The 23,953-nt window shown below is 38.6% G+C and overlaps 1 protein-coding gene across 1 annotated transcript; it reads left to right on the top strand.

The window, feature by feature from the left end:
• The first annotated feature begins 2,809 nt into the window (after nt 1-2,809).
• jam2a (junctional adhesion molecule 2a) lies at nt 2,810-23,824 on the top strand. Its single transcript, XM_066662220.1, has 11 exons — nt 2,810-3,080; nt 12,936-13,001; nt 13,120-13,230; nt 13,395-13,544; nt 13,931-14,115; nt 14,884-14,986; nt 16,934-17,041; nt 17,189-17,201; nt 18,231-18,302; nt 19,865-19,898; nt 20,824-23,824. Exons 1-11 carry the CDS (start codon nt 3,047-3,049, stop codon nt 20,860-20,862), a joined length of 915 nt encoding a protein of 304 aa, XP_066518317.1. The 5' UTR covers nt 2,810-3,046; the 3' UTR covers nt 20,863-23,824.
• The last annotated feature ends 129 nt before the right edge of the window (nt 23,825-23,953 follow it).

Here is a 23,953-nt window from a genome sequence, read left to right as displayed (position 1 = left end):
AGATATACAGATATGCAAAACCCCAACCCTTATGGAGAAACACCTGGTTAAATTACACGTTGTTAATGCTAATGTTTGATAAGAGTCTCTGTTAAAAGCTCCATTCAGGAAATAAACAATACAGTTTTTGTCTAGATTTGTTTTGCCAGTTGATGGTGTCTATTCAATGTATAATTTAAAGGAAGACTAAGTAATATATATATATATTTTTGCTCTTGTGGCTCTCCCTAATGTAATTTATTTTTACACCACTGTACTGAAATCAGTGGGAAGGGTGTATGTGTGTGTAGGGGGGTGTTCCTACCCTCTTCCAGAAGTAACATAGTGCGGTTTCTGCACTGCTGAGCCCAGAGTAGCAACAACACTGTGTCTATTCTCACTATTACAAGTCATTACAAGTGGGTATTGTCGTAGTCACACAGCCCCAGGGACCTGGAGGTTGTGGGTTCAAGTCCACGTGGGTTTCCTCCGGGTGCTCCGGTTTCCTCCCACGGTCCAAAAACACACGTTGGTAGTTGGATTGGCGACTCAAAGTGTCCGTAGGTGTGAGTGTGTGAGTGAATGTGTGTCGCCCTGTGAAGGACTGGTGCCCCCTCCTGAGTGTGATCTTGCCTTGCGCCCAGTGATTCCACAACCCTGAACTGGATAAGCGGTTACAGACAATGAATGAATGTTTTAGTGTGTGTGTGTTCCACTTTGCTGCACAAGTGAGATCAGTGAGGTTATATACATATATATGTATACATGAGGTTTGATGTAGATCAGTTCTGGATTACCAGGTCCCTCCAGAGAAAACTGCTCCTCAAGCCAGTGCTGGTGGGCTTTTATACACCATTGTTCTGATGCTTGGCATTGAGCACATTAAAAGCCTGCTTTTACATCTTTACTTTAGTAACCAGAGCCTCAATCAATAGAAATGTTTTTGAAGTAGGCGAATCCACTCAGGCGAATTCACTCGGACCTAAAGGCAATTAGGCATGAGGAGGTCTAACACACAGGTGGATTATCTCGGGAGTAGCATGGAATATCCAGTCGTTTTCCACTCAACTGCTAGTGCTCTCCCCAGAGTCACATTTTCGTTTGATCCTCTTCAGTTGCTCAACCATCCATTAAAGTTTGATGTGTTTACGCACCAGTCATCTGTCTCCGAGACTTTACCTCCTCAAGATCGTTTTTTTCTTTGTTTTACAAATGCATATTGCCTGATTATACTTTCACAAAGGCTAAAAAAAGCCTGATATGAGTCCCTTGCCTATCTCTCTCTCTCTCTCGCAAACACACCCAGAGACAAACAAACTCACCACAGAGAGAAACAGCACTCAGAACTATAAGAACGTCTCGAGTCCCGTGTTTGTATTTTCTTTTCCCACCCGTTATCCGACAAGCCCGCCCCCCTCGATTTGCTTTCTGCCATCAGTCAACTAAGGACAAACACATTATAAATCCAGTTGATTAAGGAATTTTGATGAACTGCAACTTGTCTTCTCTTAGCAATAACAAATTCAAAGGTTTCCCCTTTGCTCACTTCTGACAACACTGTCCATTTTATAAGCTCAGCTGACCATACAGAAGAACTTTGTAATTCTACAATTACACAGAGTAGTCAACCTGGTTCTCTGCATACTTTTATATTTCCATTTCGCCCTGTCCTTCAATGGTCAGGACCCCAACAGAGTCTTGGTTTGGGTGGTGGATTATTCTCAGCGTTATTGTGGTGGTGGACACTGATGTGTTGGTGATGTGTTAGTCTGTGTTGTGTACTCGAGACGCTTGAGTACTGCTTGAGGTTTTAAAGCCCTCAGTGTCACTGCTGAACTGAGAACAGTCCACCAACCAAAAATATCTAGCCGACAGCGTCCTGTGTCCATTGATGACGAACAACACAAACTGTACAGCGACAGATGAGCTACTGTCTCTGGCTTTACAGCTACAAGGTGGATCAACGAGGTAGGTGTGTCTAACTGAGTGGACACAGTGTTTAAAAACTCTAGCAGCACCCTTCTGTTTGGTCCACTCCAGAAAAATAAGGGTGAGAATTTTCTAGAATGTTCCTGTCAGTTCTGAAGCATAAGCAGGTGAATTTAAACTGAATAACTGAAACATTCTTTGCAAGCAAAAGTCATTGCTCACTTCAAGTCAAGACAGAATCGTCAGATAGTTCAAATAGTATTTTTCAATGCAAGATTGAGCAGATTTGTGATATCACTGATGCAGAAGCTTATATTAGTATTTTGGAGAGACATAGCTGCCATCATGATAATGTCTTTTACGAGGCACTCCATGTATATTTCAGCAGGACAATGGCATGGCTTCATTCTGCACAAGTTACAACAGCACATACACTGTGCTTGACTGGCCTACCTACTGAAAATATATGGCACATCATGAGAAAAAATCTTTGTACCTTAATGTCTTTTTTTATTTTGGTTTGTCAAATTATTCCTTGGCCCACCATAATCATTACATACTTGTGTTCACCCCCTTGTTTTTCACTTCCTAAATGTGAATTCCTTCAGGGAGCTTCACATCTGAACATCTGTACTTTATTACAAAAAGAACACCTCTAGCTTTGGTGGATTGGATTAAGTCATGTGCTATGTAACATTGAATAATACCTTTAGGTAAAGTTTTAGAACACTGAGATACAGTATGTAGGAGATATGTATTGTGATATGTCTTACAGCTTATATATATATCATTGTTTTAACTATGTAGTTCACCCACTAGTAAATTAACTGTACTGGTCAATGAGGGAAAGCGTGTGTGGCGAGCAGCCAATCAGGGCATAGAGGGCGTGGTCTGTCAGAAAGCGGGCGGGAAAACAACATGAGCGCGAGGCGAGGCGGTGGCGTTCAGGGAGAGCGGCGCTGTTTGGATTCATGACGCAAGGAAACGCAAATCCGCAGCTCTCACTTTGACACACAGATATTCACACACATTGTCTCTCTCTGTCTCACACACACACACATTCTCACAGAGTTAACCGGGGGTGTTTGACTGTGTCTGGGACCCGTTTCCTTGGCGCTGGGAGTTCTCTGTGTGGAAAATGCTCGCCGTGATCTCCACTCTGCTGCTGCTCTGTGAGTCTGAATCTTCTTAAAGTCTTACAACCCGATTACAGGCTCTGAGAATGGGATTAGGCTACTCTTAGTAAGTGGTTCATTGCTTTGTGTGTGTGTGTGTGCGAGAGAGAAAGTGTGTGAGAGTTTGTGAATTTTAGGTAAAAGCAGGTGGAGTTGTGTGTAAAACTTTGGTTTGGCTAATGACATGTTTTAATTTCCTCACACACACACACACACACACACACACACACACACACCTGTATAGTTTTTGTATACTATGTGTTGAACCTGTGCATCGAGTCTATTATGTTATTGTATTATTATGTCTTTTTCACAATCACACTTTATTCACTGGATTTTAGATATCAGGGAAATATATTGAATGTGTCCCGTGCACAAATTATGACACAATTGATATTTTATATTTAATAAAATTAACAGATATTATTTAAACGGGTGGAAAATGCCATGTTTAGGACGTGGTATGCCATTTTCCCTTTTGCAGATTCGCTCAAACATGCCACATCCTGGGTGTGTTAAAGTGTAGATAAAAGCAGATATTTCATCAGTGCACTCACAATCACTAATAAATAAACAAATAATAAAAGCATATTTAGAGTGTTTCCTTTTACATGCATTAAGTTCTCCCATTTCATTTCGAAAGCAAAAGTTTAGGCTCCATTAATCTGGATCAAATCGTTTTATGGGCAAAGAATTGACCGCACACATGACAGATGAGGGATCTTAGGATTTAGATTAACTCTGCATTGTTCATCTGGGACAAGAGAGAGAGAGAGAGAGAGAGGGAGGGAGGGAGGATTGTAAAGCGAAAACAGGAATAAGAGATAAACAGAGAAAACAAGGAAGAAAGAGAGATAGAAGGGAGAGAGAGAGATGGAGACGGAGATGGAGGGACTGGCCTAGATACTTAAAAAGCAAAAACTGCACTTTATGGTGTGACACCCACGACCTCAACAACATCACACTGACAACAAGTGGCATTTATGGTTGTTATGAGATGAATCTGAGCAAACGGAGTAGAAAGATCAGTCAGGGGAAAAACAAAGTTCTGTTCTACAATAGCACACTGTCTGGGCACGGGATGTGACACAGCTGAAAGGAATCAAAGCATTTTCAGATATTATTTTACATTTACTTTATTATTTATGAATGTATTCTTTTTTATTATTACTTTATTATTATTTATTATTGCATTAATTTAAATTTTATTTGTTTTGTATTGCTTTCTTATATAAAAATGTTTTCTTATATAAATGTATACATTCTTTAAAATAACACTATGTAATATTTTCAACTCAAATTTACACGTTCAAAATCATTGTGGCACTCCACTGACCTGTATTATGGGAACAGAGCTTCTCTCATTGCTACTCTGATCTCCACACCGCAAACTGCACTGTGTAACTTTTGGCAGGCGGTAGGAATGTACTCTCCATCTCCCTCCCCAGGAAGCACCCAAAAAACACCACAGCCCACCCCTCCCCCATGTTTCACATAGTGCTCCTTTTAATTTAAATTTGTTTACTATTTATTTGTATGTTTAATTATTTTAACTTGAATACTGGTACTCGGTAGGTGGAGACAGTCACACAGAAATACAAAGCTAGGTGGGTTAAGGTTAATACATGCTTTCACTTAGACATATTACGTGAGCCTCAATTTCTTTTCGAACTGATGCTAAAACGTCAGCTCAAGACACTTGGAGGAGAACACTTTCCGCTGAGGCAGTTACATGAACAGGTAATGTTCAAGGCTTTGGTGATACTTCAGAAGGCGGTGGTGATTAAGGAATTGATTTCTGCTTTACATTCAATGATTGTAGGGGATCTGGTCAATGTTTATGTTTATTGTATATTTGCTTTGTGTTGATGATGCATCTTGTGGTTTGAAGCATCTTAGTGTGTGACAAAGATGATGGGGTGGAGGGAGTGTTACTATGAGTTGTGTGTGTGTGTGTGTGTGAGAGAGAGAGAGAGAGAGAGGTTGAAGGTGGGGCTCTCTGTGCCACCCGGCAGAGCCAGCTGTTCCCTCTGACCAGTGCAGAATTACACTCACACAGAGAAGCTTTGTTTGTTCTCTCTCTCTCTCTCTCTCTCTCTCTCTCTCTCTCTCTCTCTCTCTCTCTCTCTCTCTCTCTCTCTCATGGAGGCCTCATGTACAGACACTTGCCAACATTGCGATTCCACCAGTTTTTCCATCCACTTGCCAAGCAATTCACATGTGGACATTTTTAACGTGCCTTGAAAGTGGTTACCACGATCAAACAGAAAATAGATCAAAAATTTCAAGTCACAAAAACGAAAAATGCTTAAAAACTTGCACTTAACAAATGCAGACTATTTAATCTAGAAGTGTCTGGAACAGGGATGAAACACCATTCCCCCAAAAAGTATTCCTTCAACTGGTGTTTTGATGGGGGGGTGGAGAGCAGTCTATAACTACCCACAGGCGCTCAGCGGGGTTGTGACTGCAAAGGCCATAGCAAATGATTTACATAATTTTAATCCTCGTCCAGCCATTCAGTGACCTTATGACCTGTGGATGGGGACTTGGAAAATAACACTCCCAACTTTTCCTCAAAAGTTAAAGGTGACCAGTCATAACAACTGTTTACTGTTTTGCAGTGAAGCCTTCATTTCAAGTGACAGGTGAATTCGAACTGTGGCAGCAAAATGACCTTCATAGTTTAACAGAGCCCTTGGACCCATTCACTGTAGCAGCTAATGGTTCAGGCTTTTATTGTAATCTTGGTTTGGGCCACACATGCACTCAGTCACTCACACAGGAAAAGGTCACATATATCACACATCTCTGTAGATCAAATGTGCATTTATGCGTTTCAGACTTATACACTGCTGCTCTACACAATCTAACATCCCTCACAGACACAGTGGTCTCATCCTGACTTGATGACAAACAGCTGGCTTACTTAATGTTACTTAATAACACACTAAAATAACATGATAGCTGAAATAGTCTGTGAAGTGATAATAAAACAGAAAACTCATAATTTTCATAAGCCTCCACAAGGAGATGTGAATAGACTGTCGGTCTACCCCTCAAACTCTCAGATTCCACACTGTTGGAACGTGCAGAATGTGGCATGGTGTTGCCGTACAATGATATGCTGTGTCCCAAACAGTGTCCTATTCACTATATATTGCAGTATTTTTGGGTTCTGCCATTTTGTAGTAGTGTTCTAAAAAATAAAGCACATTTTTCGGTGCAGTCAAACAATCCAACATTGCACTGCAAATAGTAGTGTACAACCAATGTACCCTAGCAGTTATTGGATACACATAATACACTGTGCTATTTGATAAAAACCCTCATGAGGTAATGCCCGAAAATGTTCACTACCGTCCTGAATTCAGTTCACTATCAAAGTGCACTACATAGTGATTAATGTAGGGTATAGCGAGTAGGGAGCCATTTTGATATACTCTGGCTTTAAACTGGATTTGCCGGTAGTGTCTTACATAATGAGCATGAAATGGATTTCTCTACTAGTTAAAATCACCTTAACACTAAATTAACGCTATTGTCAAACCAGACAGTGCTATTCTTCTTTGACTTGGAGAACACAGTAGACATTGTAAAGGTTGACTCAGTAGACCACAATGCATGTTTTCACTGTGCATCAAGTCCATTTAAAATGAGCTTGAGCCCAGATCCCAGCAGTGTTTCTGGACGTTGTTAAAACATAACTTCCGCTGAGCCTTTGTGGTCACGGAGACAAATGATATTTGTTGACAATGGTTTGTTAAAATACTCCTAAGCCTGTCTTTTATCTTAAAGTGGCAATTTGAAGACCAGGGACACAGTATGTATTTTTACCAGAAAAAAAAAAACAATTATACATTCATAGATATATGTTTGATGTATTTATTCACTGCGAACTGTCCGTTTTCATGCATTCATAGGTCGCCTGTGTTCTCGGGCTCAGCCATGCGTACAGAAGAGTGCTTTAAAAGCTTTAACTCAGTGTCCTTACCCATCACTGTAAGTAACGTGTGAGCCGCTGTCTTGCTCCGAATCAGTGAGCGAGCATGTTTCCATGCTGACTCAGGTTTTTGTGTGTCTTGGTGTGACAGGTGTGTGTGTGTGTTTGTGCGTTTGTGTGCGGACTATGGCAGTTTCAGCGGGGACATGGGGAAGAAGTGTGGGCAGCATGTCAGGCTAGTCCTCACCAGTTTCTTATCTGACCACATGGCTACTCCTTCGGACACTGTCGGTCAAAGTGGCCTCACACACAATGGCACTGTCTCTCTTTTTGGGTTTCCCTCCCTCTTCCTCTCCCTTTTCTCGGTCTATGTTTTTTGCATCCTGGATATTACAAAAATTGTCAAAAAAAGAAAGGGAAATGATAAGATGGATGCTGCAAGGTCAGGTTGGTTGCACAGCTGTGTTGATACAATTGTTGGCTGTAGGAACAGCAAGCAGACCCTTGTTCAGTCTAAAATGGTGATAATGCTTTTGGAAAAACTCCAGCAACCTGAGAGGGACAACACAGTAGATGGCCAAAGGTTTGTGTGGATCTGCTCAAGCAGTTTTTCTTCTGAAATCATGGGTATAAATAGTGTGTTTGTCCTCATGTTAATGCAGTAACAGCCTCTGTAATCTTTACACTAGATGTTGGAAGACTGCTGTGAGGATTTAATTGTAAATGTTAATACATTGTAAATGAATGCTATGTCAGGTTCTTATCATAGATGATTAGTTCTGGATGATAAATACCCCTCCAACTAATCCCAGAGGTATCTCATAGTGCTCCATCACTGCAGAGAATGCAGATTCACTCTTCCAAAGCAAATTGCATAGCCCAGCACCCTTCTATCCAACGCTTAGCACTGAACAATATGACCTTATGTGCGGTGTGCAGCTCGTCTAGAGAGTAGGGCTGTGTCATATTGTATTGTTTTCAATAAAATCCATAGAATTTTTTTTTAAATGATTTAAAAAATACATATCGTAATAATGGGCGGCGCGGTGGTGCAGCAGGTAGTGTCTCAGTCACACCCGCTCCAGGTGACTGTCTGTGAGGAGTTGGTGTATTCTCCCTGTGTCCGCGTGGGTTTCCTCCGGGTGCTCCAGTTTCCTCCCACAGTCCAAAAAACACACGTTGGTAGGTGGATTGGCAACTCAAAAGTGTCTGTGAGTGTGTGTGTTGCCCTGTGAAGGACTGGCGCCCCCTCCAGGGTGTATTCCTGCTTTGCGCCCAAAGATTCCAGGTAGGTTCTGGACCCACCGCGACCCTGAACTAAATAAGGGTTACAGATAATGAATGCATGAAAGGTACCTCATTCTAGCACAATTTTAGATTTTAAAATTGTTTTGATTTCATATGCCCCAGGACTTAATAATCTCCAGGACTTTTATTATGTTTTTTTAATATGACACAGTTTTATAATGAATGATTACAAACATGTATCTCTCCTTCTGGAGAAGAGAATGTAATGTACCTTTTAAGGAACAAAACTGGACTTTTAAACACTGATGTACACAGTTTGTACCTCTTTTTTTCTGAGAGTGTACAGCATCCTGTTCTGTGTGACAGTGCTTAATTTATAGAGCTTATAAAAAGTGCACCTTAAAGCAGCCAAATGCGCATATTGTCCACTAACTTTTGGCTGTATACTGTTCATACCCTTCAGGCTGTGACTACATTGTAATAATTAAGATGGAGACAACAGTTTGAACACTTCTTATCTGCTTTGTAGATCCACTGGTGCTGTAAAAGAGCTAGGGTTTTTATGAATGCTACAGTGGCTCTGCAATGGGGATGTAATGAAATGTGATATGATGTCTTTGTGAGGATTCATTTAGTTCATTTTAATTTCACTATACTAGACTATACTATAGATTGTAGGATTATTTTCACCCTGTGCCATTTTATTTTTATGGAGTAAAGCTGACTTTTTTATTCATTAACATCAACAGGTTTAGAAAAGAGGTACATTCCTGATCCAGTAGCTTGCGGTCTGAGTCAGTGTAATTTCACTTCTCTTTGTGTAGGGCTTACCTTTTAATAAAAGATTTGATTCTGAAGCGGCATTGCATGAATCTATTTTCAAACTAAACATTGTTTTGAGCAAGCAGAGGGAAACTGAGACAGTATGAGCTTCCATGTGGAAAAACACTGAGATTCAAAAGCCGACCCACCCTCCTCTGATTTCCGTACAGTTTGAACAAATGTTGCATGTGTGCACTCACTTAAAGGAATACTTTATCCAGGAGAATTTTTTTGTGTTATTTAGCCACAAGGACAAGTTGGATGACTAGATCTGGATCACAAAAACTGCTCCAACATCCAAGGTATTGAGTGGTGTAACATCATGTCAGAAAACACAGTTCCATTACTTCACAGCCCAGATTCATAGGGTGTGCCAGAGATTTTCGTTTTTTTGCAGTTGTTCCCTTATGTGCCGTTTTCCTGACATCATTTGAAAGTCACTTTCCTTTCTGTTGTTAATTAAAAACAAAAGGAGCTGAAAACTGTCATGTCTTGGTGTCTATATATTAAACTAATTAGTGGTACATATATTACAGGTTCGACATGCACCATGTGCCCAAAGTGACCTTAAAAACACCGAGCATTGGGCTATGGAACATTGGAGCTGAATCACTGGGATCAGCTGATATGAGCCAGTACTAATCATCTTAAGATCAGTACCTGACCTCGCTAATGCTCTTCAGGCTGAATACAATCAAATACGGGAAGATTTCCAATGTGTAGTTTAAAGCTTTCTCAGAGGAATAAACACAGTTTGCAGCAGCAAATGGGAGACAAATTGTCCTATTAATACCCTCCATTTAGAAGAAATGTGCAGCAACAAGTGTCTCAAAAATGCTTTTGTTCTGGGATCCAACAACAATTCAGTTGTGCAGTGAAACTATATTCTATATATTGTGAGTACATATAGTCTGCATTGAAAAGGCATCTCTGCTATAAAAAAAATTGCACTGTGCAATTAAACCTTATTGGGGTCACATCTCATATTAAAATAGAAACATGGAGGAAGTGGTGACATGAACGATTCAGGAGAAGGAAACCCTACCTGGACCTACTTTTGTTTATTGACTGACTTTCAGGAGCATGACTGGGGCACAGGAGCCCAGAAACAGGGGAAAAGACAATACCCTCCTAAGAGGAAAGCTCCTAAAATAGACTAGGCTCTGAGTGCATGAAGCAGCGGTCAGTGATGGGAAAAGCTGTGCTTTAAGAGCTCTAATCTCTGTGGGTTGATTAGATTTTCATTGTTTGTAAACATGGAGCAATATCATCTAGGGTCAGATGGTGAAACCATGGCTTAGCGTGGTCAGACTTGGTATTTCAAAATATGATTTTGTTTTCACTGTTTGCATCTCAACAGCAACTAATTTGTAACTCGGGTTCTGCTGAGTTTAGAGACATTTCCGAAATAGCAAAAATATCACATTTTTACAGTTGTCTAAAGAGTACAGTTGTCTGAGAGAAAGAAACACAGGAAGTACCATACCACCCAGAGTCAGTGTGTTTTTCATTCATTTACAGACACTGGGGCTTCATAAACACATTAGACTGGTTTTGAGCACGCAAACAGACAGGAGAGCAGCAAATGGACTTCTGAATTTTATAAAAAACAAAAAAAAAAGGTTTTTTGATTACAATTGTGAAGTACACCTGCACACGACAGTGATTCTTCATTTTTATATATATAAAATAATAATTTTTTTTCCCCCCTTCCATTCACTACATATTCTAGATTCACCTGTGCCAGTGTTGCGTTAGAGGAACACCTAGAGTAACAGGGGGCTGCTAAAGTAAAAAATCTAAAGCTAAATTAGGGTGTTAGCTAGCATATATATATATATATATATATATATATATATATATATATATATATAGCATATATATAATGAAATATTAGAAGCTTATTAAGTGTTTGTGTTACTTGTATTTTTTAAATATATTTTTGCCAGACATATAGCCTCCTATACTACATTATTTTCAGATGCTCAAATCCTTAACAGCATTGTCTGGTGAAACTTGGAAGTTGAGAGTACGGTAAATTTAAACAGCATTTATTATACATTAAGTGGACTGTCAAAATATAGTGTAAATAATTTTGAATGTGAGGAAAACCTCCAGTATCAATATTTATATAAAATTTGTAGTTACATTTGGTTGATCAATTAGATGCAATAGATCAAAAAATTGTCTGTTTGTGACTGAGGCTTATAATTTTTTTTCCCATATTAACTGGTAGATGCAATACCCTAGTGCTTGGATATTTAAATTATTTTCATCATTTGAAGTCAAGACAGTGACTAACTGAGGTTGACCACTATGTTGATCTAATGAATCAACTCTGGACAGAAACAAGAAGGCAAACAATGCTTGTGATGAATAATCCAATCAGCAGGGAGGAAGGGCTGTACCTGTTTCCTGTTCCTGACAGGAAGCTGGACTTCAATGTAACTGGTCATCCACTCTCAGGAAGTGAACTTTGCCACTGTTTGTTCACTATAGAGTGTAGGTTGAAAGAGCTACTATTTATACTTAAATAGCATGTATTTTGGTGGCCTCAATTTCTAGACAACATCATAGCCTGGTCAAGTGTTCGCTTGGTAATGCACCGGCCTTTCCCCTTTTGGGTGAAAGTGGAGTAAGGTTCAAAGCAGTCTTTTATTTTTTTCATTGAAAATCAGATGTGTTTTTCCTTTGTATCTGCCCTTAGTTCAATAGTAATCAGCATGGGCTTCTGGAATTTACAGTAGGACTTGGCAGAACTCTGTCTGACTATGAACTGAGCAAGTGCAGTGGAGAACAGTGTACAAGCTAACACATTTGGTTTTCAAATATATGGCTGCAAAGTTGACATTGTTTATATAAGCAAGCAACCTACACAATTCTGCTACAAATGAAAAAAAAATCATTACAATCCTACACATCTACACTCTGAGAAAAAAATTGTCACTGTGGTGGTAACCTCAAAGGGTACATTCCTGTACCTTCATATGGGGAACATAGCTGTACCTTAATTTGTAATTAGGGTTAGATTTTTATTTTGTGTTGATTTCATACACCAATAACACACATTGGTAGGTGGATTGGCTATAGGTGTCCATAGGTGTGAGTGAATGTTTAAGAGTGCGTTGCCCTGCGATGGACTGGCGCCTCCTTCAGGATGTGTTCCTGGCTTGTGCAAAGTGATTCCGGGTCGGCTCTGGACCCACCGTGACCCTGAACTGGATAAACGAATACAGATTATGAATGTCTTTAGGTAACAAAACTAATTTAGGGAACTGGACTTAAAACCACCTTTCAAAGGTACATTTACACTTTTTGAACCTTTGACAATAATGTACCTGTACCATACCTTTTTTTTTTTTTTTTTTGGAAAGTATACAAACACCAAAAGAGTCCAAATGTTGCAATTTACATTTATAATAGGTGTTAATTGTAACAGGCTGATGTCAATAGCCTGGCGAATCAATACAAAACAGGATATGTTCAACAAGTAATTAAACATTCATTAAAATCTACTACTCTTTAACCACATAAACCATTTACATTACATTTTTCCCCATTGCTAGTTTGTGTCACACGCTGACCTTACAGATTATATATGTTCCCATTATATGTTTGACTTATTAAACAAGGGTTTTGTATTTGAAACTAGTCTTGATATAGAGTTATTTCACAGAGAATAAGGCTTTATTCAACAGCTGTAATTTTGACAATGTGGACAGTGGGCTAGGTAATCAGTCACTTGTTCAATCCATCGACCTTGTGTGCCAAAAGAAGTCAAAATGAGCTGGTACAGGTCAATAGTCTGACCAAGACCCTGCTGATGCTTTCTCCATCAGGTCTCCCTGTTGCCCCGGTGACGGTCAGCACTTCCAGATCCGAAGTAAAAGTGCAGCAGAATTCAGGTGAGGGAGATTTGAGAAGAAAACAGATGCATGTAATTTACAACACCAGTGTATGTTATAACTGAATAGACAAAAAACTTTTTTGTTTTCCTCTGTCTCTTTTTCCTCCTTGTTTCAGATGCCATTCTCTCTTGCGAGTTTAAGACAGAGAGAGATCAAAATCCTCGCATAGAATGGAAGAAGAAGGATAACGACGTGTCCTTTGTTTATTTTAATGGCAACTTCACAGGTGAATAACATTTATGGCCTACTTCTGACTGTGACGCTAACTACCGTTCATGCTCCAATTACACTACAGGGGAAATCCACCTAGGAATATAAAATTTCTCCTGTGGCCACTACCCACATGGCATGCAGATTGTACATGGATTCACAAAGTCTTGTCCTTCACAGGACCGTTTTTGGGACGTGCAAAGATTGAAGGGGCAACAGTAACGCTGCGCAAGGTCATGCTGAAGGACGCAGGAGAGTATCGCTGTGAGGTCAGCGCCTCGGCTGACACTGTTAAGCTCGGTGAAACCAACGTCACGCTCAAAGTGCTGGGTAGGAGGCTTCATCTGTTTCTGTGGGATTTGCTTTCTGACGTTTGGCCGATCCTCAGTCCTTGCTTTGAAATATAAAGGAAACCCACATTTGGTGAAAGAAACCAATTTCTCCTAAAGATTTGTTATTGTAAGTGCTTTTTTAGGCTTGCCCTGGAGCTACAATGCTAAAGAAGCTAAAAAAAATAGCTTATCAACTAGCTTATGTCTGCTACTACTGTTTTAGATATACAGTGTAGTTCTGTCCAATTTTTAGGGTAAATTCTATTGTGTTCAACATACTACTGCTTTAGGTGTAGATCATGTGGATAAATACTTGTGTTTGAATATTTCACTCAACCCTGATCTATCCAGTTCCTCATTACACGATCATTAATCTTTGAACAGTACCTCCACAAATTCCTGACTGTGAGATCCCCAGCTCTGCGCTGACTGGTTCTGTGGTGGAGCTGCGCTGCAGTGACAAGAACAGCATTCCTCCAGCATCCTACACCTGGTACAAAGACAAGAAACCTCTCTTTCCTCCACGTTTCAATGCCACCTACATTGTCGACAAGCACACTGGGGTTCTCGTGAGTACATAATTTTTTTTAAACTGTTGAAATTATGAAAAGTCCTCACCAAAATCTAGCACATTTTTATGTTATTGTTTAAACTAAAACGCAGGATTATACAGTTTATATAGACGGAACCTAGCCTAATCAGTTCTTGATAGTTTCTAGTCACGACAGTGGATTAGAAATTGGAAATGAACATACCCACTGATTTATAATCTTTCTAAAAAGAATTGTCACTTCTTTCTGTTGAAATGATGCAATGAACCTACTTTATGATTAAGGTAAAAATGAGATTTCCTTATTTTTCAATGAACAAACATTAACACACTGAATATTATAAATATATAAACATTCTTCTCAACCTAGCCTACCTTTTAAGTTTCAGAGTAGATAGTAAATGAGTTATATTATTAAGATTAATTATGAAGAAATAAACTTACAGTGCATAAAAAAATAATGACACCATGGATACATTCTAGGTATTTTAGTCTAGTTGAATTCTTGTCGCGAGGCAAGGCCGAGAAAGATCTAATACTAACAGACTCCAAGAGCCAGAATGACAGATTGATATTGACAGACAGGAATAATCACACTAAATAAACACTGACATCTTGACCCGACACTGACATTTCTAACACACACAATGCAGGCACATGCACCAACAAATGCATGCACACACACACAGAAACACCTTTCAGGCAGAAGCATATAACTATATTTGCTGTTACCAAATAAGTTATAATTTTTTTTTGTGGTGTTTTTTTCCCTAATTAATTTAAAAAGAGGTTTACAAAAATCTCCAGAGCTGATGCAGGACAATACCACTGCGAGGCCAGAAATGGAGTGGGACAGCCAAAGAGCTGCTTGGGACAACACATGAATATTGGTGAGTGTGGCAGTATTTCTTTAATGCAAAGTCCATCCGAATACATGAATCAAGCCAGGATTTTAAAGACGGCATTTTTTATTATTATTATTTGGACTAATTTCTTGATATAATCATGTATATTTTGAATTATTAAAACAAAGCAAAAAACTGGGTTTTTTTTTCATTTATTTGACAGTCTACCATTTTGAAAATACATTCATTCATTCATTCATTATCTGTAACCGCTTATCCAGTTCAGGGTCGCGGTGGGTCCAGAGCCTACCTGCAATCATTGGGCGCAAGGCGGGAATACACCCTGGAGGGGGCGCCAGTCCTTCACAGGTCAACACACACATTCACTTATACGCACACACACACTCACACCTACGGACACTTTTGAGTCGCCAATCAACCACCTACCCACGTGTGTTTTTGGACTGTGGGAGGAAACCGGAGCACCCGGAGGAAACCCACACGGACACGGGGAGAACACACCAGCTCCTCACAGACAGTCACCCGGAGCAGGAATCGAACCCACAACCTCCAGGTCCCTGGAGCTGTGTGACTGCGACACCACCTGTTGCGCCACCGTGCCGCCCATTTTGAAAATACAATTTTGAAAAATTAGCCAAAAGAATTGGCTAAAAATATCCATGTGAATATAATTATACAAAAAGTAAATATATTTATAATATATTTTAAGGGGTCATAAAATAAAATAATTTGCAGTTAAATTTTACCATGTAAACATTGTCCAAATTTCAAAACTTTACACTAAACTGCATAAACATTGTGTTTATTAATTACTTTATTTGCACCCAGGAAATTTTTTCTGAAGTTATAATTGGAGATGTAACCTAGAATGTTTCAACAAAGGACAGCCCTAGGCAGTAGCTTTACAGATTGGTAATGATATGGCAATACGGTTTATTTACCCATAAATAGGACATTCCTAGTTTTAACAATTGCTTAGTAATTGATCCATGGTTCTTTAAGCTGAGCAGAAGGCACCTGGTGAGAGATGCAGTAACTGAGAAACAATATGAGAAGTGAGTTTGCATTTTACATCTCTAATACCATGTAGTTTTACTGAAATATCATTCTGTAATTTTGACCGTAACTCATACCATTTAAACAAACTAGAAACAAAGCAGAAACAAGCAAATATTTTAGGGCACTAATACCATATCCTTTCCGCAGGTAAATATCCCAAATATTTCAAGACTTTTTCAGGTGCAATTACTGAATATTTAGCAATGAAAAGGAACTTAACATTTAATTTATGGACAAACACAGTACAATTCAATTCCAACATATTACCATTAGTGCTGTGAACCGAGAGAGAGAGAGAGTTATGTTATTTAATCTCCCTTCTGAACTCAACAGTAGCATCGCTAATTTAAAAAAGCTAATACATTACTAGACTCTGTAAAAAGTGTGAATTATGGGGGGAAAGTTGTGGCCAAATTTGGTAAAATGATTAATTAGTGTTAAATTCCAGCAAGGTGTTAATGGGTTCATTTGAACAGCACTAAAAAGTGCAACCACCAAAGCTCACACCTGTAAATTCTATTGGATATATAGGGTTTGTATGTGTTTTTGTACATAAACCAACACAAACTTTAGAGGCCCTCAGTGAAGGAAATAAAGTACAATACTAAAGGGTTTAAATGTTTCCATTTTCCATTTATGAAGGCATTCAATGTTATGAAAATACAATATCACAATGAAAAGCTGTGCTTTAAAATGCTCTGATCTAAACCTCTAGCTACATGCTAATATGTCATCTCAAGCTAACACAATAAAACACAGCAATGTAATTGTTTTGTTACATCTCTTATTCCCTTTTATACAGTGCTAGAACACACATTATCTGCATGATGATTCATTTAATTTTTCCAAGATTCTGTATATAATCATATCTTTCTTTCTTTTCCTATGTGTTTCTCTCTCTCTCTTTCCCAGATGACCTAAACATTTCAGCAATAATAGCAGGAGTAGTAGTGCTGTGCCTGGTCATATCAGTGTGCATTCTCGGGGCATGGTATGCCCACCGGCAAGGCTACTTTAGCCGTAAGTTGACTAGAGCTGCCCACATTTCCCCCCTCCATGTATGTAGGTCATGACATGCTTATGAGCACAAGATGAAAATGTTTTGACCAGTTGTCCTTTGTTTTTATTTCTATGTCCCATCTTAATCTCTCTATATCTCCATGTCAGGACACAGAGGAAGGTAAGACGACTAACTGACTCAAATCAGACATATATATATATATATATATATATGTGTGTGTGTGTGTGTGTGTGTGTGTGTTGCTTTTTAATAAGGGCTAGATAAAAAGTAAGAGATTGCAAACCATATCCACCAAAATAATTTATTTTAAAGTTTATTCATGTAAATAGATCGGAATGTAATCTGCATTGCAAAGGTGTTATCTGTATTTTTTTTTTTCCACAAAACCAAACCCTTAATAAATATTCCTTCATTGGGATGTGGCCCTTTTTTAAATTTGGGATTAATCACAGAGGCTTGCCATTGGCTATAGCTGCTAGCTAAATTATTTATTTTTGAAAAAAAAAGTAGCTAAATTGATGTGTTGGCCACCATCAAACATCTATTATACGTGATTATTTTCTCCTTGTCCAAATGTAGTCACTCAGCCAAGGTGTGTGGTATTGGAAAGATGCTTCTTTAGTTTGGTGCTGGATCTGTGAGGCTAATAAGCAATGCTAGCAAACGTTGCAACAGTTATCATTAGGCAAACTTTATGCCTACATCATTATGCATTTGCTTTAGATACTGTTACATTGCTAAGTATAGTCCATTTAAAATTACAGAATGTTAAGTAATGTCAAGCGAGTGATGATTAGCCTCGCAGTTTGTATGACTCTGTCCCATTGGCATGAAACTTCTATTATTTACATAGCCTCACAGCTCTGCTCTTGTCTAGCTCTGGTTGAATATATTTGGGTTAAGTTGTCCGTTTATTTATTTATTTATTTATTTTGGCCAAACCACAACTTAGATTGGCTCCACGTTTTCAGTGTGTGATGGACTAACTCTGCCATGACTTAGATTTTAGATAAATATCACTCTACTGCATGCAATCAAGTGTTCTACTCCATTTTTGCATCTGCTGATTCCCCACCCCGTTAGAGTTGTATAAGTTTGCTCATTGGCTGTAACCTCCAGCATGACGCACCATGTGTGCTGTTGCCCCCGATTGTGACCTCTGACCCCCCACATGGCACCCTATTGCAGGTCATTCTGGATCCCACAGTGTCATGGAGTGGCTCACATCAGCAGCCAGAACCTCAGCAGAACAGAGGACATGTGAGTTAGAGAGCCTGCCAATAGGAGATTATTACTGTTATTGCAGTACTTGATAAAAGGTTTAAGGGGTAGTACAATCAAGGTTTGTCTTAAGGTGGACTTTTTTTAGTACAGCAGGTCTTTGTATAATGAAAGCATGTGTAAACATGTGTAAAATTAGGGTTAGAATTTAAAAATCAGCCAGAGTAATTCACAGGAAGCGTTTACATTTAACCACACTATGAAGTATTTTTTTTCCAACCATCATAATTGTATCTTGTTTCCAAGATTTCTGTTGTTGCACTGATTGTAGCATACAGCTTGTCTGTAGACCTTTGAGTTTGTGTGCTACACTGTGTAGTGTTGTCAGTTTTTGGAATTCAGACAAGTCTCGAATCTTAGCCACATTATTTGAGGTGAAAAATGAATGCAGTTTTTGAATATTAGCTATGTCACATTGTGTGGATAAGAAAAGCCTCTACACACATATATCTCTTGCAACCACTCGTAAGTACTAATTTGCTTAGTGAAATGCTATTATAAGACTAGCAACCTCACTATAATATGTCCTGGAAAAAACAGACAACATTGTGAATGATATTGAATGATATGGATCTGCTTTCTCTCTCCTGTGGGTTTGTATTTTTTATTTGATTTTCTATAATAACATTATTTTTTTATTTTTAATCTCCATGTCTCCCATTTTAAAAGTCCCTCTAGTTTTCACCCATATGTACACATATACTGGAGAGCAGAAAACCGAATACCTGTTATAGTGCTTATATAGTACAGTGATATACATTGTCCAACATTACAAAATACCCAAACTACATAACAATGAAATAAAAACAGACCTTATTTAATAAATAACCCTTACAAAGGAATAGATTTGAGTTGCAAATGCAGTGTCTGGGTTCTTAAATGTGCTTTATAACATTTTTTTTGTCAAGGGAAAAAAACAGCACCTAAAATTCCTTACATTGACAGAATACAACAAGATTATTCACAACCTCAGATGTTTATATATGAGATGCATTACTTAAAACATAAAATGGATATGTTGAGCTCTTCACAATTGCTTCACTCCTCAGAAAACAAATGACAGTTGATGTTTTCCTGTAAAGTAAACGCAAGGTGTTGGACAATGTCCATGAAGGATTTCTCCAAATCCACTTTAAAGAACTCTAAGCCTAGATCAATGCTATCTGCACTACTGAACACAAGCCATGTGCTCTGCGTAAACAGTAGTGAAAGGCAGAATGGGAGACAGGCTGGAAAAGACGGGGACAGCTGGGAGACTGAGACAAATGGCGTCATCTAAGGCCTAATATGGACACAGGGTTAACGTATGGGTAGAGATCAAAGTGTGTGTGTGTGTGTGTGAGAGTGAGTGTGTGTGAACAGAGTCATTGACATGTATAATGCTATTGGCCTAAACTGCACAGGTCACCAGTTGTTTTGCTGCAAAAACAAATGGTATGAAAAAGGTCATGTTGTAAAAATGATTTAGAAACAAATTCTACAGTTTATGGTTTTATTTCACAGCTTTTTGTGATTTAACAAAACCGATGTTGTTTCCACAGCCCCCATGCTGGCTATGGCCCTCCTCCACAAGATGTGAGTATTAACAGTGACTCTGTAACTTCATTTAGCTACAAAGACTAATAAAAAAAATTAAGGTTAGTTTTTTCATGGTGGAGAGTATGAATTTGAAATGTCATTTTAAAATATATTTTGTATATACTGCTAGTTTAATACCCAATGTGACACAACATTCAGCTGTGCTTGAAGTCTATATAATCAGCACAGAAAAGCATTACATTTGGCATTCAAACCAGTCATATTCAGTCATGTGAGTGTTGTGGTAAGAGTCTGTTCAGGATGAATTGATTTGAAATGTTCAGGATCGTTAGTTCTGGATCACAAACACCCCTGAAACACATCCCAAAGGTATTGGGATGGTGCTCCATACAGAGAATGCAGTTCCACTGCTACACAGCTCAGTGCTGGGGGGCTTTAAACACCACTAGCCAATGCTTGGCATTGGCATATATAGAGATTATATGCTTTATGTGCATCATTTAACGTGTCCACAATGGATTCCCTACAGAATTCACTATTTAATTCTTCTTCTTCTTCTCTAAACCTGTGGACACATAATGTGATTACTGTTATTAATAGAAATAATAATAATAGTGTCTCTTTATATCATTTATTATATTCATTTTTGAAATAACTATGAATTATGCCACAGCACGTGATGCAATTTGCTTGAGTGAAATTACACTCAATACACATTAACTGCAGAAGGCTAACTGACCTTTTAACACACTGATGATGAAATTTTAACCTTTCTTTAAATGGCAAAAAAGATGTTACATAATTGACCTATGTCATTTGTCCAGAGGTGGGTTTCACGTGTGCTGTTCTCTGAAAATCATATTGACACTTCTACATTTATATAGATACCATTCTGGATTTATATGTTACATATATTTTCACTGACACTAAGATAAATCTCAAATGTTGCCTGCCTTTCCAGACTCAGGACTTCAAGCACACTCAGTCCTTCATGCTGTGAGGAACTTTCCACCTCAGTACACCCACACCCACACACACAAAATGAACTGAAACACGGGAACCAAAGGTCCTGTGCCATAAGTGACGCTAGCTCACACTGCCGCCGTGGACGGAGAGGAAAGTGGGACAGCCTTTTCATCTCATCTCACTGCTGTCGTGAGGACCCTTTGGCAGATGTTTAAATAAAAAAAAAGAAGAAGAAGAAGAAAATATATATATATATTGTGTGGCAATATTATGTGGAGCTCAATCGTTGAAAACGTGTTTTATTGCTGCCCCCTAGTGGTGGCCGGTGACTGAGCGCGTTGCAGTGAGACTTTACATTGTCCGCTGGCGCCCTCTGGTGGTACTTTGTTACACAAAGATGATCACGAACTGAGGTCAAAACGCTCGAGATTTTAAAGACATGGTTCATCAATCCGTCAAGATATGATTAGTTTTACTCTGGAGCTACATCCCTGGCTTTCAGCTGGAATAGTCCTGCCCCATTAATGTGGCGCCGACCAAGTTCTTGCCCCAGACTGTGCACAGATTTGCAAAGTCAATGAAGGGTAGACAGCGGGGCTGCAACAGTTCAAGGTGTCAGACGCTTGAAAACAGAATTGGGACACACTGCTTTCTGTAACTGTAGAGGTGTAGATCATTAAATCAAGCTGAACTCTGCTTCCCATTTCCCCCACAGCTTCAGTTTACGATAAAGCCAAATGATGAGGAATATAAAAGACCAAAAAAAAAAAAATCCACAATTTTGAACACGCTTTTCACCTTTCTTGCCGTGTCCTGTAATCGTTTTTGGGTTAAAATCTCAATGTAGCAAACCTCACAACAACGCTTTTTCAACGTGTATTTTTCTACATTTTGTTGTTGAAGTGATATCAGAATGGGTCGTATGTAACGTATGACAGGTTAATAAATATTTCTGAATTGCTAAATATGTGGGAACACACCATTTACAAACAAAAATATGTTAATAATCATTTCTAAGGACTCAAGCACACTGTCATTCTGTGCAGGTGATATATGTGTGTCGCAACCCCTTTCAGGAAGTTCCACTTTACTGAACATCCTGAGTTTGTGTATGAGGTTCAGAAAAAACGTCACTTAGGGACATCATGATTTAAAATGAAGGATAAAGCTGTGTAGGGAGCTTCCTGAAAGGATTTACTACACATATATATATCACCATGGGCTCATTGTGGGCTACAAGCGCTTCCACTTTTTTCTTTGCCATTTTCTAACTTGTTAATTTGTGAACTTTCACAGCATCGCAGTAGATTTATTTAAAGAATTAAAATTACAGCTTTAAATTCAGTGTGAATTCACTGACCTGTGCTTGGGAGAACAGAGACTCTGTAGTTGCTGCTCTGGGTTGAGCACTGAAGAAACTACACTATGGAATTTTTGGGGGAGGGTGAGAATATTTCCAACTTCACATCATTGAATCTTCATTAGCAGGATGGGATAGTAGCTTCATCATTGTTAGCACTCAGTTATGTGACATTGTTTCTGTCCATATTTAGGCAGTTTTTAATCAGAATCACATCACTGAACAAATTGATGTAATTATGATTAATTTGATCACAAAGGCTCCAGAAATGTAGAAAAATATTTTCAGTATCCCAATTTTGATTTCAAACTTGCTCACACTTCAACAATTTCATAAATACACACACCTCAATGAGGGCCTCAGCGTTTGAGGAAAGAACTGGGTCATTGCCATCTTGCCACCTGATAGCCTCATAGCTCCAGTGCAAAACTAAAGTCAACAATGGACACTGTTTGGGGTATAAATTTGACATTTTGATGAAATATTCCTTTAAGAAATCTGAGGTAAGTTTAACAAAACCATGACAGTATTGAGTTTATCCTCATGGTTGATTCCAGATAAAAACGTACCACATAATTCAACTCTCTTGCTGTAAATGTAATAAAAGTAATTGAGTGGTCTGATGTGAAATGCTGTGGAGAAATATGGTGATAGGAACCAGATGCTTCTAAAGGCAACATCACACAACCAGATATGAAATGGAATATACACTGTGAGGAAAAATATTTCCCAAAGAATATTTTCCAAATTTCCATCATCATTTTGCAAAAAACAGAAAAAAGTCCACTCATTGGTGTTCCTAGCAAATCCTGATTCCATTACCACCCCTGTTCATTTCACATCAAGCTGCTCCTAATATACATATATGAATGCTTGAATTATGGTGAAAGTTAGTCAAAGTCTGTGGACTTCCCGTTTAAAATAAGTAAATAATGAGGCCTCTGGTTAAAGTGGTCTGTTTTGTGGTAAACTAGATGTCATTTCACATTCTACCTGTATTCTTTTGTGCCTTAGAAGGGTGATATACTAGGATGCTACATTCACTCGTTAGCAAATTAGCATGAATGCTACCTGCGAAGGACACAGCTTTCCAAACATCAAACTAGCATGCATTTGCAATAACAAATTATAGAGAGTCTAAAGATTTATTTCAGTCTGAGACATTTATACAACTGGAATAATGTTGCTTAAAAAAATACACCCACATTTTATCTCCTTGCAGTGAAACACCAAAAATATCATAAATGCACACACTTCAATGAGAGATTCAGATGTTTAAACCACTGTTCAGGCTAAAAGGTTGCCCTCCAATGTTTTGTAATGTTAATTTTACAATTAGGAGCTGCATCAAGCTCCTATCAAAACTTCAAAAGTGACAAAGTGCCCACAAAAATTGAATGCGCAATTTGCATCCAGAGCTCCATCACTTTCTCAGTAGCCCATGAGTCTAGCTTTGTAGTGTACCACCCTGAGGAATGATCAGTATCAATGTTAATGTTTGTAAAGAGACAATATTTCAACCTGTGCCTTTCTTCTTATCTGTATAGTATTTTGTCCAAATGGAGTGCATGGATGTGACCCAGGGAACGAATGATTTACTGGATGTTTTATCAGTATTGTGTTTTTATATTAAAGTGTGGATTATGCTCACATTTGGTCTGCTTTACTCTTTGGCTTAGCAAAGTAATCAGATATTTTACAATGTCAATCCGCATGTAAATATAATTACATATGTATTTTAGAAATCATTGTTAAAAATAAATAA

The sequence above is a fragment of the Hoplias malabaricus genome, chromosome 2 (assembly GCF_029633855.1).
Source record: "Hoplias malabaricus isolate fHopMal1 chromosome 2, fHopMal1.hap1, whole genome shotgun sequence".
NCBI lineage: Eukaryota > Metazoa > Chordata > Actinopteri > Characiformes > Erythrinidae > Hoplias > Hoplias malabaricus.
The sequence above is the reverse complement of the archived record's forward strand: the minus strand, read 5'-3'. Positions and strand labels throughout refer to the sequence as shown.